Source organism: Pelobates fuscus, chromosome 9 (genome assembly GCF_036172605.1).
Source record: "Pelobates fuscus isolate aPelFus1 chromosome 9, aPelFus1.pri, whole genome shotgun sequence".
Taxonomy (NCBI): domain Eukaryota; kingdom Metazoa; phylum Chordata; class Amphibia; order Anura; family Pelobatidae; genus Pelobates; species Pelobates fuscus.
Window position 1 is genome coordinate 135,653,289 of NC_086325.1, and position 14,744 is coordinate 135,668,032.

General features: G+C 45.0%; 1 protein-coding gene across 1 annotated transcript in view; it reads left to right on the forward strand.

Annotated features, from left to right (window-relative positions):
• Nucleotides 1-337: 337 nt before the first annotated feature.
• The window catches only part of CFAP77 (cilia and flagella associated protein 77), a 198,171-nt gene continuing 183,764 nt past the window's right edge, over nt 338-14,744 (forward strand). The window contains exon 1 of the mRNA XM_063432487.1: nt 338-519. Coding sequence (XP_063288557.1) covers nt 457-519 — 63 coding nt within the window. The 5' untranslated portion in view covers nt 338-456. The remainder of the gene's footprint in view (nt 520-14,744) is intronic.

Genomic DNA, 14,744 nt, shown 5'->3' on the forward strand with positions numbered 1-14,744 from the left:
GAGGTAAACAAACAAGCCTTGTGCTGCAATTCTCTGTTTCCTGTTAGCGTCAGGTTTCCATAACAACGGATCGGTTCATTCCGCGGAATAGGGGTGGACAACGCCTTCCTCACCTCTTACATCCACACGATTAGCATCGAGATCGACCCTATAACAATTATATAATTGGAGAATATATTTGAAACAATTTGAAGGTGGGTCAGTGAAGACATAGCTGGAATAGAAGACTAGAATCGCCAGTTTGAGTTTAATAATTCCCCTAAGAGCTGAGATGGGATGCTCCGGAGTTCAGTTGCTGCAAGCTAGTTGCCTAGAGGCAGAAAGTTGCTCAGTAGAGGGGAGGTGTTGGTGGGGCAGGTTGTGTGACCCTGAAGGAAATTCATATTAGTATTTTAATACTGTAATAAGTCAGAAGGTGGCCAGAATATCAGTACCAGCTAATAAAGAGCCAGCAAGATGGAGAATGAGAGATTTGGAGTGATTAGAGATTCAATGGAGAGTAACCAACTTCTGCAAAAGGTAAGGAGTCCAATACATCTCCAGTATAAATTCAATGTATTCTAGATAGTGATAAGCTTATAAAGGGATAGGATCCAAGCAGTCAGTGCTGGGGTTCTTAAAGGGACAATCGAGGCACTATAACCACTTCAAAACTACACCCAGGACTCACAGCACCAATCCCTGCAGAAACACACTGCAGGTCCCCTCTCCCTCCCACCCTCCATCCATCCCAAGTTGCTGAAGGCGTTTAAACCCCTTCAGTGACTTACCTGTAACCAGTGCCGATGTCCCTCGGCGCTGGGTCAGGGTCCGCCCACGCTCTTACCCCGCCAACATCATCCGGCTGGGGGAGACCTATTGAGCATGTGCGGCCTGCGAGAGCTAATGTGCATGCGCATTAGACCGCCCCATAGGAAAGCATTAAAAGATGCTTTCAATGCTTTCCTATGAGGATTTCAGCAACGCTGGAGGTCCTCACATAGCGTGGAGGAAGTGCCCTCTAGTGGCTGTCTAGTAGACAGCCACTAGAGGAGGAGTTAACCCTGCAATGTAAATATTGCAGTTTATGAAAACTGCAATATTTACAGTTGCAGGGTTAAGGGCAGTGGGAGTTGGCACCCAGACCACTCCAATGGGCAGAAGTGGTCTGGGTGCCTGGAGTGTCCCTTTAAGCAGAGGTGGCATTTCTGGATAACCATTTCCCATGGTACCCATTACATTTATAGATAGCTCAAATTTCCTGACAAACCAATCATGTTCACCAATCCCTCCACACCTGAAATATCTTAATTCACATTCAATGAATACATTTTAACCCTTTACCCTTCTAACCTCGCCTATGGTTTTTACAGCTCAATTCTCCATATCTTTAAAACACAGCACCTATTCTCCTAATAATGTTCTCCCTTCTATCTTTCTCCCTCATTATTTAAATCTATCTATCCTTTTACTTGCCTGTTCCTGCTCCCTCTCTACTTTCCTCATCTCTGTATTCATCACATGCACTTTACTCATATATATCCAGCCTTTCTCCACAAACCTCTCCTAAATCCTCTAAATACAAGCTCTCACCCTTAACATTTAAATCTTACTCCCACCTACTCTTCCTTTCCTGCCTACTGCTCCTGGCAGCTGGTGATGTCTCTCCAAACCCTGGTCCTTCCTCTATTAATCTACCTGGCGCTAACACCAGGAACCAGGCCCGGACTGGCCATCGGGCACACCGGGCAAATGCCCGGTGGGCCGCGATGGCCGCGGGGCCGAGGCCGGCAGGGGAAGTCCCAGCCTCCCAGGATCTCCCCTGCCGGTCTATGCAGGGCCGGCACTATCCGAGCGCCGGCCCCGCTGTTTTCAATGATGGGCCGGTGGGGAGATCAAAGATCTCCCTCACCGGCCCACATACAGTATATTCCGGCCGCCAGCAGGGAGAGAGGGAGGGAGCCAGGAGAGGACCCGGCGGAGCTCTATCTTGCAGCTCCGCTGGGTTCCTCTCGCGAGATCCAAAGCGTTGCCATAGCAACGACCGGATCTCGCGAGTGAACTCTAGCCCGCAGGCTAGAGTTCACTCACCCACTGGACCGACCAGGGATGGTGTCACCATGCCGGTCCCCCCCTCCCAGATACCACCATGCCGGTCCCCCAATCCCAGGCTAAAAGGTAAGAAGGGAGGGGGGGACATAATGCCTACTTTTTTGTTTTTATCTACCCCCCAAACACACACACCACTCTCACACCCATCATCCACAGCACTCTCACACACAGCACTCTAACATACACATCACACACAGCACTCTCACACCCATCATCCACAGCACTCACACACACAGCACTCTAACATACACATCACACACAGCACTCGCACTCACACACAGCAGTCTCACACCCATCATCCCCAGCACTCTCACACACAGCAGTCTAACATACACATCACACACAGCACTCTCACACACAGCACTCTCACACACAGCACTCTCACACACAGCACTCTCACACACAGCACTCTAACATACACATCACATACAGCACTCTCACACACAGCACTCTCACACACAGCACTCTCTCACACACAGCACTCTCTCACACACAGCACTCTCTCACACACAGCACTCTCACACACACAGCACTCTCTCACACACAGCACTCTCTCACACACAGCACTCTCTCACACACAGCACTCTCACACACACAGCACTCTCACACACACAGCACTCTCACACACACAGCACACACAGCACTCTCACACACATCACTCTCACACACACAGCACTCTCACACACAGCACTCTCACACACATCACACGCAGCACCCACACACACAAATCACCCACAGCACCCTCACACACATCACACAGCACCCTCACACAAATCACACAGCACCCTCACACAAATCAATCACACACAGCACCCTCACACTCAGCACCCTCACACACATCACACCTCACATACACATACTGCACCCCTCACATACACACAGAACCCCCCCCCGACACACTGCACCACACACATACACAATACTTCCAAACATATTTATATTATATATATATATATATATATATATATATATAATATTCACACACACACACACACACTATAGCCTGTATGCACACTCTTGCTACATCCCCTATACACACATTCTCTACTTTCATGCTTTCAATGCTTTCCTATTAGGATTTCACCGATTCTGGAGATCCTCACATAGCACGAGGACGTCCAGCGACGCTATAGCACACTTTTCGTGTGCTATAATCCCGGAAGTGCCCTCTAGTGGCTGTCTAGTAGACAGCCACTAGAGGAGAAGTTAACCCTGCAAGGTAAATATTGCAGTTTATGAAAACTGCAATAATTACACCTGCAGGGTTAAGGGTAGTGGGAGTTGGCACCCAGACCACTACAATGGGCAGAAGTGGTCTGGGTGCCTGGAGTGTCCCTTTAACCCTTAAGGACACATTACATGTGTGACATGTCATGATTCCCTTTTATTCCAGAAGTTTGGTCCATAAGGAGTTAAATTAACTTCCATCCATGACCTATTTATCTCACACTCCCTAAACCTACTTGCACTAACGGAATCATGGCTCTCTTCCTCTGATACTGCTACCCCTGCCTCATATCCTTTGGTGGTTTTCACTTTACCTACAACCCAAGATAGGCTGAGAGTAAAGATGGCGGTGTAGGATTTCTGCTTTCACCCCACTGCTCCTTTAAAACTCATTTTTTCTTGAAAGCCCCCTCACCCAACAGTCTCACCCTATCCCTCCTCAACTCAAAAGGGACCTGAATTCTCTTGACCTCCAGCAACTCTCAGCTGATCTCCATTCCAAACTCTCATTCATCCCCACTTTCTCCTGTCTCTGTCTGGCTATCTCCTCATATAATGCTACCCTCACCTCTGCCCTGGACACTGCAGCCCCGCTCCAAAGATGCACCTCAAGGAAGACACGCCTCCAACCTTGGCATACTAAATCGACCCGCTACCTGCAGAGATGCTCCCGTTCAGCTGAACGCTGCTGGAGAAAGTCCCGCACTTTGTCAGACTTCCTCCATTATAAATTAATTTTGTGTTTATATAGCACAGCCCTCACCCTAAATAAGCCTACTTTTCTTCTCTTATTAGTTCATGCTCACGCAATCCCAGGCGTCTCTTTAATACCTTCAACTCTCTCCTTTGCCCACCTCAAACCATCCCTCAAACTAACCTTTCAGCAGATAGCCTTGCATGCTACTTTACCAACAAGATTGAACAGTTAAGTAAATAATTCTCTCCCATTTGCTTCTCCCTCTCGCAACCACACATGGGCCGTACCTTGCCTATCTCCCCAGCTACAGAACAGGAGGTGGCTTCTCCTGTCGTTTTGTCCTCCACCTGTCCGCTTAATCCAGCACCTTCCCACCTTATCAGATCTCTCTCCCCTTGTCTTGTACCGTGTTAACACACATCCTAACGGGCTCTCTATCATCTGGTGTTGTCCCTGCTCCCCATAAGCATGCTACTGTGGTATCCATCCTAAAAAAAGCCATCCCATGACCCATGTTCGCCTTCCAAATATCATCTCATATCCCTGATTCCTTTTTCTTCAAAACTTCTAGAAAGACTTGTCTTTACCCGTATGTCTCACTTCCTAAATGCCAACTCCCTCCTCGATCCTATTCAATCTGCCTTTCGCACCTCCCTCGAGACTGATCTTATTAAAGTTACAAATGGCCTAATCACAGCTAAATCCAAATGCCACTACTCCATGCTACTTCTTCTTGACCTCTCTGCTGCCTTTGACACTGTTGATCATCTCCTCCTTCTCCAAACTCTTCAATCCCTCGGTCTCTGTGACACTGTCCTCTCGTGGTTCTCCCCCTATCTCTCCCAACGTTCATTCAGTGTCTCCTTTTGCAAAGACACCTCCTCCTCTCGCCCTGTCTCGGTTGGAGTCCCCCAAGGATCTGTTCTTGGTCCGCTTTTGTTCTCTCTTTATACTGCCTCTGTTGGCAAACTCATTAACTCCTTTGGATTCCGCTACCATCTGTATGCTGACAAAACCCAGATATATCTCTCCTCCCCTGATCTTTCCCCCGCGGTCCTGCAATATGTCACTGCTTGCCTTTCTTCAATCTCTGATTGGATGTCTTTCTAAAACTCAAGCTCTCTAAAACTGAGCTTCTTATTTTCCCCCCTCATAATGCTGATCCTCCTCCTTCGCTTTCCATGCAAGTTGATGGAACTTGCTTCAGTCCATCCTTGCAAGCTCATTCTCTTGGTGTTATCTTTGATCCTGGCCCCACCTTTGCGCCACATATCCAGTATATTGCTAAAACCTGTCGATTCCACCTTAAAAATATCGCCCGCATCCACCCATTTCTTACGAAAGATGCTGACAAGAAGCTTGTTCATGTTCTAGTAATCTCTCACAAGGACTACTGTAATTCTCTCATAGTTGATCTCCCCAGAAGCCGAACTGCCCTCTACAATCCTTAATGAATACTGCCGCCAGGCTGATCTTTCTCACCCGTCCCTCCTCCCATGCCTTGCTCCTCTTCATCCTTACACTGGCTTCCTGTATCCTATAGGTGTCAATTTCAAAATACTAACCCTTGCCTATAAAGCTCTAACCATCTCTAGCCCCTCGTACATTTCTTCCCTTGTTCATAGATATGCCTCTTCTCGGACTCGCCGCTCTGCCGGTGACCTTCTCCTGTCCGCTGCTCGCACCCTTACGGCTAACTCGCGCTTGCAGGACTTCTCGCGGGCGGCTCCCTTCTTTTGGAACAGCCTGCCTACCCCCATTAGACTCTCCCCTAGGCTTCAATTATTTTAAAAGTGCCTCAAAACACATCTGTTCAGAAATGCTTATGGACTCCCAGAGTAACTTATCTATACTTATCCAAATCTGTCTCTCGCTCTCCTAAAAGAGCCATACTCCACTCTCACCTCCAGCTCTGCTACTTTTCCACCTTGTTTGGTGGCTGTCACCCTTGCTGCCCTGTTGTGTATTCGTACCCCACCTCCTCTAGACTGTAAGCTCATTTGAGCAGGGCCCTCATCTACCTATTGTTCCTATGTCACTGAGTAATTGTCTAATTTATTGTAAATATACCCCTTTCGTAATATTGTAAAGTGCTGTGGAATTAGTTGGCGCTATATAAATACCAATGATAATAATATTTATGTAATTAAAGTGGTTATAGTGTCTGGAGATTCATGCCACCCTCCATCCATTCAATGTTAAAATATTTTCAAATGGTATAACATTGAATGAGTGTCACTGATGACGCACAGTGTGATCCTCTCTGTTGCTTGGGCATTTGCTTCCACACTAGCTCCAGCAAGAGATGGGCACCAGGGATAGGCTGCATGTGAATTGAATTGGTATAACTAAGGCAGGGTTTAATCTCTACCTTCACCATACTTCCAGTGGGAGCTGAGCTGTGGGTCTGCCGATTGGTCTTTATTCAATGTTTTGAATCCTATGGAAATTGTTTAACGCCAGACGGAGAGATGGAGCCAGGGAACTCGAGGCACTATACCAGGTGTAGGCAACATTCAGCACTCCAGATTTTGTGGAGTACACGTCCCATAATGCTCCCACAGTCTTATTGCTGATAAAGCATCAAGATGTAGTCCATAACATCTGGAGTGGCCTACACCTGACCTATAACAATGTTATTTTTGCATGTTAAAAGCTCTGGATAAGAAATAAGTACCATTTTATAAATAAATAACCACTTGAATAAAAATTAAGTGGTTATATTTAATGAAATAAAGTGGTTATTGCATCTCCCAGAATGCTCTTACAGCCATAATACTGGCAAAGTGTCATGGGAGATGTAGTCCAAACATCTGATTGAAAACTAAACTTTTTTATGCAGGCTGTGTGAGTCACAGCCAGGGGAGCTGTAGCTAGGGCTGCATAAACAGAAACACAAGTCATTTAACTGCTAAATGGCAGATAATTGAGCAGTGAGACTGCAGGGGCATGATTGATACACAAAAACTGCTTTCATTAAATTCAAGTTTTTTTGATGCTTATTGAATCCCACTAACGTCCCCTCAATGTGCAGCGGCCTCTCTCGTTCATATCTTCGGCATTGAGTCTTTGCTGAAGAATTGACTGACAGGTGGGAGAAAGACCTATTTTTAAATATGTTTTTTTCCTTCCAACCTATACATTTGCTAGCAAATCTGATAACACAGGTTTAAAAATAGCATTGTTATGTGCATGTTGCCCTTTAAACACACCTCTAGTGGCTGTTTTCCTGAACATGCACGAGAGGCGCTTCCATGTAAGAACCAAGCCAGACTCGGAGAAGCATTTGACTGGCGCAGTTTGGTGATTTGCCACGCATGCAAACTTGACTCCAAATGCTTCTCTATGGAGAAGCATTGGATTGGTTAAGATCATCAATTTTGAGATTCTAGCTGTTCACTCCAAGGCCCTGAGATTCTAGCTGTGCACCACGAGGCCCTGAGATTCTACCTGTGCAGCCCGAGTTACATAGATTCTAGCTATGCCCCTCGAAAACCTGAGATACTAACTGTGCACCCCTAGTCCCTGAGATTCTACCTGTGCATCTCTAGTCCCTGATATTCTAGCTGTGCAGACCAAGAATGTGAGATTCTAGCTGTGCAGCCAAAGACTGTGAGATTCTAGCTGTGCACCACGAGGCCCTGAGATTCTACCTGTGCAGCCCGAGTTACATAGATTCTAGCTATGCCCCTCGAAAACCTGAGATACTAACTGTGCACCCCTAGTCCCTGAGATTCTACCTGTGCATCTCTAGTCCCTGATATTCTAGCTGTGCAGACCAAGACTGTGAGATTCTAGCTGTGCAGCCCAAGACTGTGAGATTCTAACTGTGCAGCACGAGTCCTGAGATTCTAGCTGTTCACCGCCCAAATCTGAAATACTAGCTGTGCACCGCCAGACTTTGAGATTCTAGCTGTGCACCACCAGACTCTGAGATTCTAGATGTGCACCCCTAGTCCCTGAGATTCTAGATGTGCAACCCAAGACCCTGAGATTCTAGCTGTGCAGCACGAGTCCTTGAGATCCTAACAGTGCACTGACAGATTCTGAGATACTAGCTGTGCACCAAGAGACCCTGAGATTCCAACTGTTCACCCATAGTCCCAGAGATTCTAACTGTGCACCCCAAGACCATGATATTCCAGCTGTGCACCCAAGACCCTGAGATTTTAGGTGTTCACCCCTAGTCCCTGAGATTCTAACTGTTCAGCCCAAGACCCTAAGATTCTAGCCGTGCACCCCGTGTCCCTGGGATTCTAGCTTTTCCCCCGGAGACCCTGAGATTCTAGCTGTGCACCCCAAGACCCTGAGATTCTAACTGTGCATCCTGATTCCCTGAGATTCTAGCTGTGCACCCTGAATCCCTAAAATTCTAGCTGTTCACCACGAGGTCCTGAGATTTTAGCTGTGTCCCCTGACACCCCAAGATTCTAGCTGTTCACCCCTGGTCTCTGAGTTTCTAACTGTGCAGCCCAAGACCCTAAGACTCTAGCCGTGCACCCCGTGTCCCTGGGATTCTAGCTTTTCCCCCAGAGACCCTGAGATTCTAGCTGTGCACTGCAAGTCCCTGAGATCCTAACTGTGCACCCTAAGACCCTGAGATTCTAACTGTGCATCCTAATTCCCTGATATTCTCAAAGCCGATCTTGGAAATTTACATCGTTTGACAACCCGCCTTGGGATTTTTTTTTGTATATTTAAAGAAATCATGCGCAATCATGCTAATGATATAGTAAAGAGTTTCGCTCGATAGTCACTTCCTCCTTTAAGAACTTCAGAGGGTAGTGTAATAGCATAATTTGCTCATTTTCACTCTTAGTAGTCCCTAATAAATCATTCGCTGCATAACTGTACATGATGAACAAGAGATATGGTAAGATACGTGGATAGAAAAGATAAAGAAATTAGAGAAGATGGGTATGGAGGGGGGGGGAGGGGAGGATATGGGGGGAGAGGATTCGGGGGGAGCATCATCAGGGCAAACTGGTGCTTTTTAAATCTTTAGAAGAAGGTTCGGATGCGGAACAATTTTCAATTGCTGCAAATATACTCGGGCCAACTGAATTTCGACCTTATTTAGCTTAAGAAAATCAAGACATGTCATGTATTCATCCACTTATGAAAATGTGATTAATGGAATTTACTGTTCAGACAGGAAAAGTTGTGCCGAGCAGCAATCAAATCCACAGCAGGGTTTGTGCTGAGCAGCAATTATGCAAATGGAACCTGGTAACTGCCTTTGGGGTCAAAGGCCGATTTCAGCCTATCAGATCCAGAGGAGGAACAGGCCCAGTTCTCATCCTGCTCAGTGCCCTGTCGTGGTTTCCCTTGTGGTTGTCCGAGAGAGCGTTATTGATTCTGGTTATTCTGGTATTTTGACTTTGGCATTGTTTTTGACTTCCCTGTTTTCTGGCTTTTCCTTATCGTTGTGTCTCTTTCTGTATCCCTTGACTTCGGCTATTCCTGACTATTCTTTGGTACGTTAGTCTGGCCATTCTAAGGTCCGGTGTACGTTACCCATCAGTCCTCTGTGTTACACAATTCTACGTGCTGGATCATACTGTAATCCTGTCAAGACAATACCCAGTCTTTAGTGAATAACCACTAAATGGGGAAAAATAATGTCCACTAGATGGCGCCAGTTGAACAGGTTAATGAATTTCTTGTTTTCATACTCGGATCAGTGACCAGTGTGACGCATGTAGACTACTTTTACAGCAAGTACGGTCTGATTGCCAGTTCTCTGCAGTATTCCCTGGAGAAGAGATGGCTCGTACTGCGAGGTCCCTGTGGATGCATTCCCCTTGACTCTCATTGAAAATACTTAGTAAAGAGCCTTACGACAGAAAATGTATTAACCTCAAACAATTTTATGTTTATTTAGGGTTCAAAACAGTGTGAAAGTAGCTTATCTGGCTGTGTGTCCGAGATTGTAAAATGCTCGATGTGAAGCAGAGACTTTTTATTGAAATTACTGTATTTACTGTAAAACTGGACTTTTATGCTACATCCAATTTTATTTTATTTTTATTTTTTTGGAGGGCATACAAATTTAACCATTCATTTTTAGAAACCTTCTGGATTTTTCTCTTTTTCTACTCCTGAAAATTAGTGTTACGCCACCAGAAATCTGTATTTTCGTTAAACATTGGATTTGGTTAGAGGAACCCTTGCTGTAGTGTTTCACCGCCCACAATGAAAAATAAATATGCATAAAGTCATAACTTACCGGTACCTATTTCCAGCACGTGGGTTACAGTTCTTCCTAAAACTTGATCCACCACGGCTGACGTCACTCCCTCTTGCCATACGGGGAGGAAGGTCAGGGCTGAGGGGAGGACGCAGCATTGGCTGTCTGGCACCAGCATCCTGGCATCCGATGCCACGTTTGCACTGGATTCATATTATCTAGCCAGGAACTATTGTTTTGGGCTGGTTAATGACACTTAGTGATGCTGCCGGAGGTGTAGTTATGTCTCCAACAGCAGAGGGTTAATCTACATGTGTGCAGCTTTTCACAATTTAAACTCAGTTAAACTCAGTGAAAAAAATAAAATAAAAATCTTATATATATATATATATATATATATATATATGTGTGTGTTCTTCGTTTTGTAGTTCATTTTTTAAAATGTCTTTCACTCCTCATCTTATGGTGTGGATATTTGTGACATGCGCCAATACAGGTATTGAAGATCTGCATTTCCTATCTTTTGTCCAATGGTATTTCACTAAAAATATTGATATTAGGGATACATGTTAAACAAAAGGGTGACTGATGGGATACTTGGCTGGATTAATCTGTTATAGCTGAAAGAGACACACTTTCTTAGACATTCAGACGCAAGTACCATCAACCAAGTTATGGAGAAACATCTCACTCCATGCCTCATATGTAGTGAATGTAGTTTGGAAGATATATCATCTATGGAACCCTTGGGCGGTTAGAGAAGTTCTCCTTGTGGCTTAGTGGAATTTGACACCTAAAAAATAATCTAATGAAGGCTTCTCTAATTAAAAATGATAAAACTATTTCAGATTACAGTTACGAGTTACGAGTGGTTACCTACAACATTGATGGCATAAGACCATACTAAAGTGCAAGGTCTGATGAAAAACACACAGAGACAGATTTTCCATTAGGCAGAGTAGGTGTTATGGTACTTTTTGAAAGTAAACCAAAATGTTCAAAGTCTATCTGTTCCTGTCCAAATCTGAGATGATTAAATTACGTATACGCAGAAGTAAGCTCACACTGACACATGGAGTTCAGGTTAAAAGCACTTCAGAAAATTTAATGCAATCTGGTTGGAAAACAGTTGTGCAGATCTTTTTAAAAGCAAAATGACATCATCATTGAATATCAGATAATAACAAATAAACATCATTGATTGGATTAAACGTTATGTGACTAACTTCGTGTCCACCCACCAATATTATTAATTGGCTCAGGGGTTTGAGTGACCAGCTAGGTGTCCTCCCACCGGGAGGTGGTATTGTTCTGGACAAGGGTGTGGACAGAAGGCTCAGGCGCCATCTTTCCCAGCATGAGGTTTACTCGGTGGAAAGGGGGGCTTGAGCGTCATTTTACACAGTCAGTGATATCAGGCCTCATGTCCAGGTGCAAGGTCTCTTATGAATAGAACATTTCATTACTACTGTGTTCTCGTGGCCTTCAAACTATACTATCTTACAAGTCCTAAGGAGTAGCCGGCAAGTCTTAAGGAGTAGCCAGCACCTCCTGGTACTTGTCCTTGTAGGAAACACGGTCTTTGTCTACTGTATTAATTGGGTTTGAGAAGTTCAGTCACGTAAGGTAGTTTTAAAATGAACAAGTTAAGTCATGAGGACAAAATGGAGGATTTGAAGAAGTCAGGTTAGGAGGACAATATGGAGGATTGTCACAATATAAGGTTAAAATGGAGTTAGTACAATAATTCAATACAAGTACAATAATAATTTTTAATAATTCCACATCAGTCCCCCCTATGAAATGTTAGATTCTAAGAGATAAAACTTTATTATGTTAGTATCAGAAGACGTGTTAACCCAAAGGCACAGAAATGACTGGAGTAACGGTTCTCAAAGTCTTCTTAGTTCTTCAGAGGGACATCATAAATAGACAAGCTTACATTACCATATGGACTTGTGTTATCTGGAACATAGGCACAAGTAGTCATGGTGACAGGTAAACGTTGTTGGTTGCAATAGATATAATAAATGCAAATCAAAATATTATTATTATTATTAGCAGTGACGGTTGGGAAAATGGACTCAAACTTTCCTTTTACTGCAAAATCATCTGGTACCCCCCTTGGCACACCTATGGCATCAATATATATATATATCAATCAAACTTTCCCTTTAGAGGGGTGCTCCTCTTTATGTTCTGAAGCATGAATGTGGTGTGTCAAGAGTACCTTGTCATGTATTATGTGTATGGACATAATAACCTTGGCTAGGGTGTAGTATTAAACCTGTCCCACGCTACATCAGCGTAGGTGGACTCGGATCATTTAGTCAATATTAATATCACCACAAACTCAGGATGGGCAAATAATCCTGAGGGAGCTTGGCGTTTGGATCTCTTTAGCTTCACGAGGTCTCCTTTTGGGGTCCTCGGCTTTCCATCGATGGCAGGTGGTCAGGCATTATTATGGCCATCAAACACCTACTTGCTGGTATCTTTTTATTTAACAAGTCATTTTTTTTTTTTTTTCTTTAGAGTCAAAAGTGTGTCAAAATCAACAAATGTCACTTCTCATGTTGCAGAGAGAGTCTTGAATCTGGAACAATGAATCCACTGAGTGATCTCTGCAACTTTCACAATGCATTACTGGGTATATGGTCTTGGATGTCACATTGATGACCGGCTAGGCTTCTGGCCATCCTGACAAAATGTCTATGATAACTAGTGCATATTTGACCCAGTAGCTCTTTGTCACCTGGATTCTTGAAAGGGATATTGAGAGTTAGCTAGGTGCTTAGGGGTATTTTAGAGATCAAAGAGTTCATGAGGGTCTTGGATAGGTATAAAGTTCCATGGGCTCACTGCCCAGTACATGTTTTTGGGTAAACAGAGCTTAAGAGCGTTGGAGTACAGCCCGTCTTCAAGGGTTGCCCCTTTCTGTTTTTCCAGCTTTGTATTTCTTCAGGGTCAGCAGCTGCTTGTCATTCTTTCAGAAGCTTGAAATCTGTGGGTAGGATCTACATGGTGAGTATAGAAGTTTCTTTAGCGGACACCCTTCCGTCCACTTCCCTTGGTGCACTTGTGGCTTGGTTGGCAGTTTTTAGTCAGCTGAGTGGTGCTTCTTATCTTCCAGATTGATCCAAAATAATGTGCTGCACCCAGGGCATGTCTTGAGTCAGTGTAGATATTGGCATGTCTTCCTTCAGGCATTTTGTATGCCACTGAGAAGGCTGTCAATTCAGCGTCTTGAGCAGATGTGAGTGAGGAAAGTGAAGGTGCTTGACGTACCTGATCTTCTGTAGCAACAGCAAATCCAGTATGGTACCTTTCCTCTTTATCCGCAAACAGAGTGGAGTCAGGATCTGGTAAAGCTACTGCATGCTCTGTTGAAAGGTGTCTTGTTTCTTCTTTCATCTGTTCAAAGCAACCATAAGGAGCAGTAGAAGAGGTTTCCTCACCTATTTCTGTGTGAGATTGGGGGGTATTTGTCTTTCTATTCACAGTTCTCTTGCTGACCCCCCTCTGTAGAGATCTGTAAGTTGAATGTTCATGTTTTGTTCTAATGAGTCAGGTTCCTTTCATGAGATTTCTGGGGACTTAGTGTAGAAAAAACATGAGGGACAGCCACCTCCCTTACAGGTGTCTTACTTCCATGGGAATCTGGGTCAGGACCGCACTATTTCCTTGAGAGTGCCCAAAACAGTTCTTTCATGTCTGAATAATTTTAATTTTTCGTTAGTGTGGTATTCCCCCCTGGGAAGTGGCGGAAGAGTGGCCAGAGCAACTTTTCTTCAAAATATAATGTTGTCAGGTAGAGGCAGAGTCGTCTATGAGTGGAGGAAATTGGTAAGGAATAAGAAGGGAGGAAGCATATAAAGGATACAGATATGGTGGTGGGGAGATGGAAGAATGAGTAGCGGATAGAGTGAGAGGGAAGAAGGTGGAGTAGGAGGAGGAGAAGGAGGAGTAGAGGAGAAGTAGGAGGAGAGAGGAGAAGGTGGAGTGGAAGGAGAAAGTGGAGTAGAGGGAGGAGTAGGAGGAGGAGTAGAGGGGAAGTAGGAGGAGAGAGGAGAAGGTGGAGTAGAGGGAGGAGTAGGAGGAGAAAGTGGAGTAGAGGGAGGAGTAGGAGGAGGAGTAGAGGGGAAGTAGGAGGAGAGAGGAGAAGGTGGAGTAGAGGGAGGAGTAGGAGGAGAAAGTGGAGTAGAGGGAGGAGTAGGAAGAAGAAGGAGGAGTAAGAGCAGGAAGAAGGAGTAGGAGGAGGAGAAGGTGGAGTAGAGGGAGGAGTAGGAAGAAGAAGGAGGAGTAAGAGCAGGAAGAAGGAGTAGGAGGAGGAGAAGGTGGAGTAGAGGGAGGAGTAGGAGGAGGAGTAGAGGAGAAGTAGGAGGAGAGAGGAGAAGGTGGAGTAGAGGGAGGAGTAGGAGGAGGAGAAGAGGAGAAGTAGGAGGAGAGAGGAGAAGGTGGAGTAGAGGGAGGAGTAGGAGGAGGAGAAGAGGAGAAGTAGGAGGAGAGAGGAGAAGGTGGAGTAGAGGAAGGGGTAGG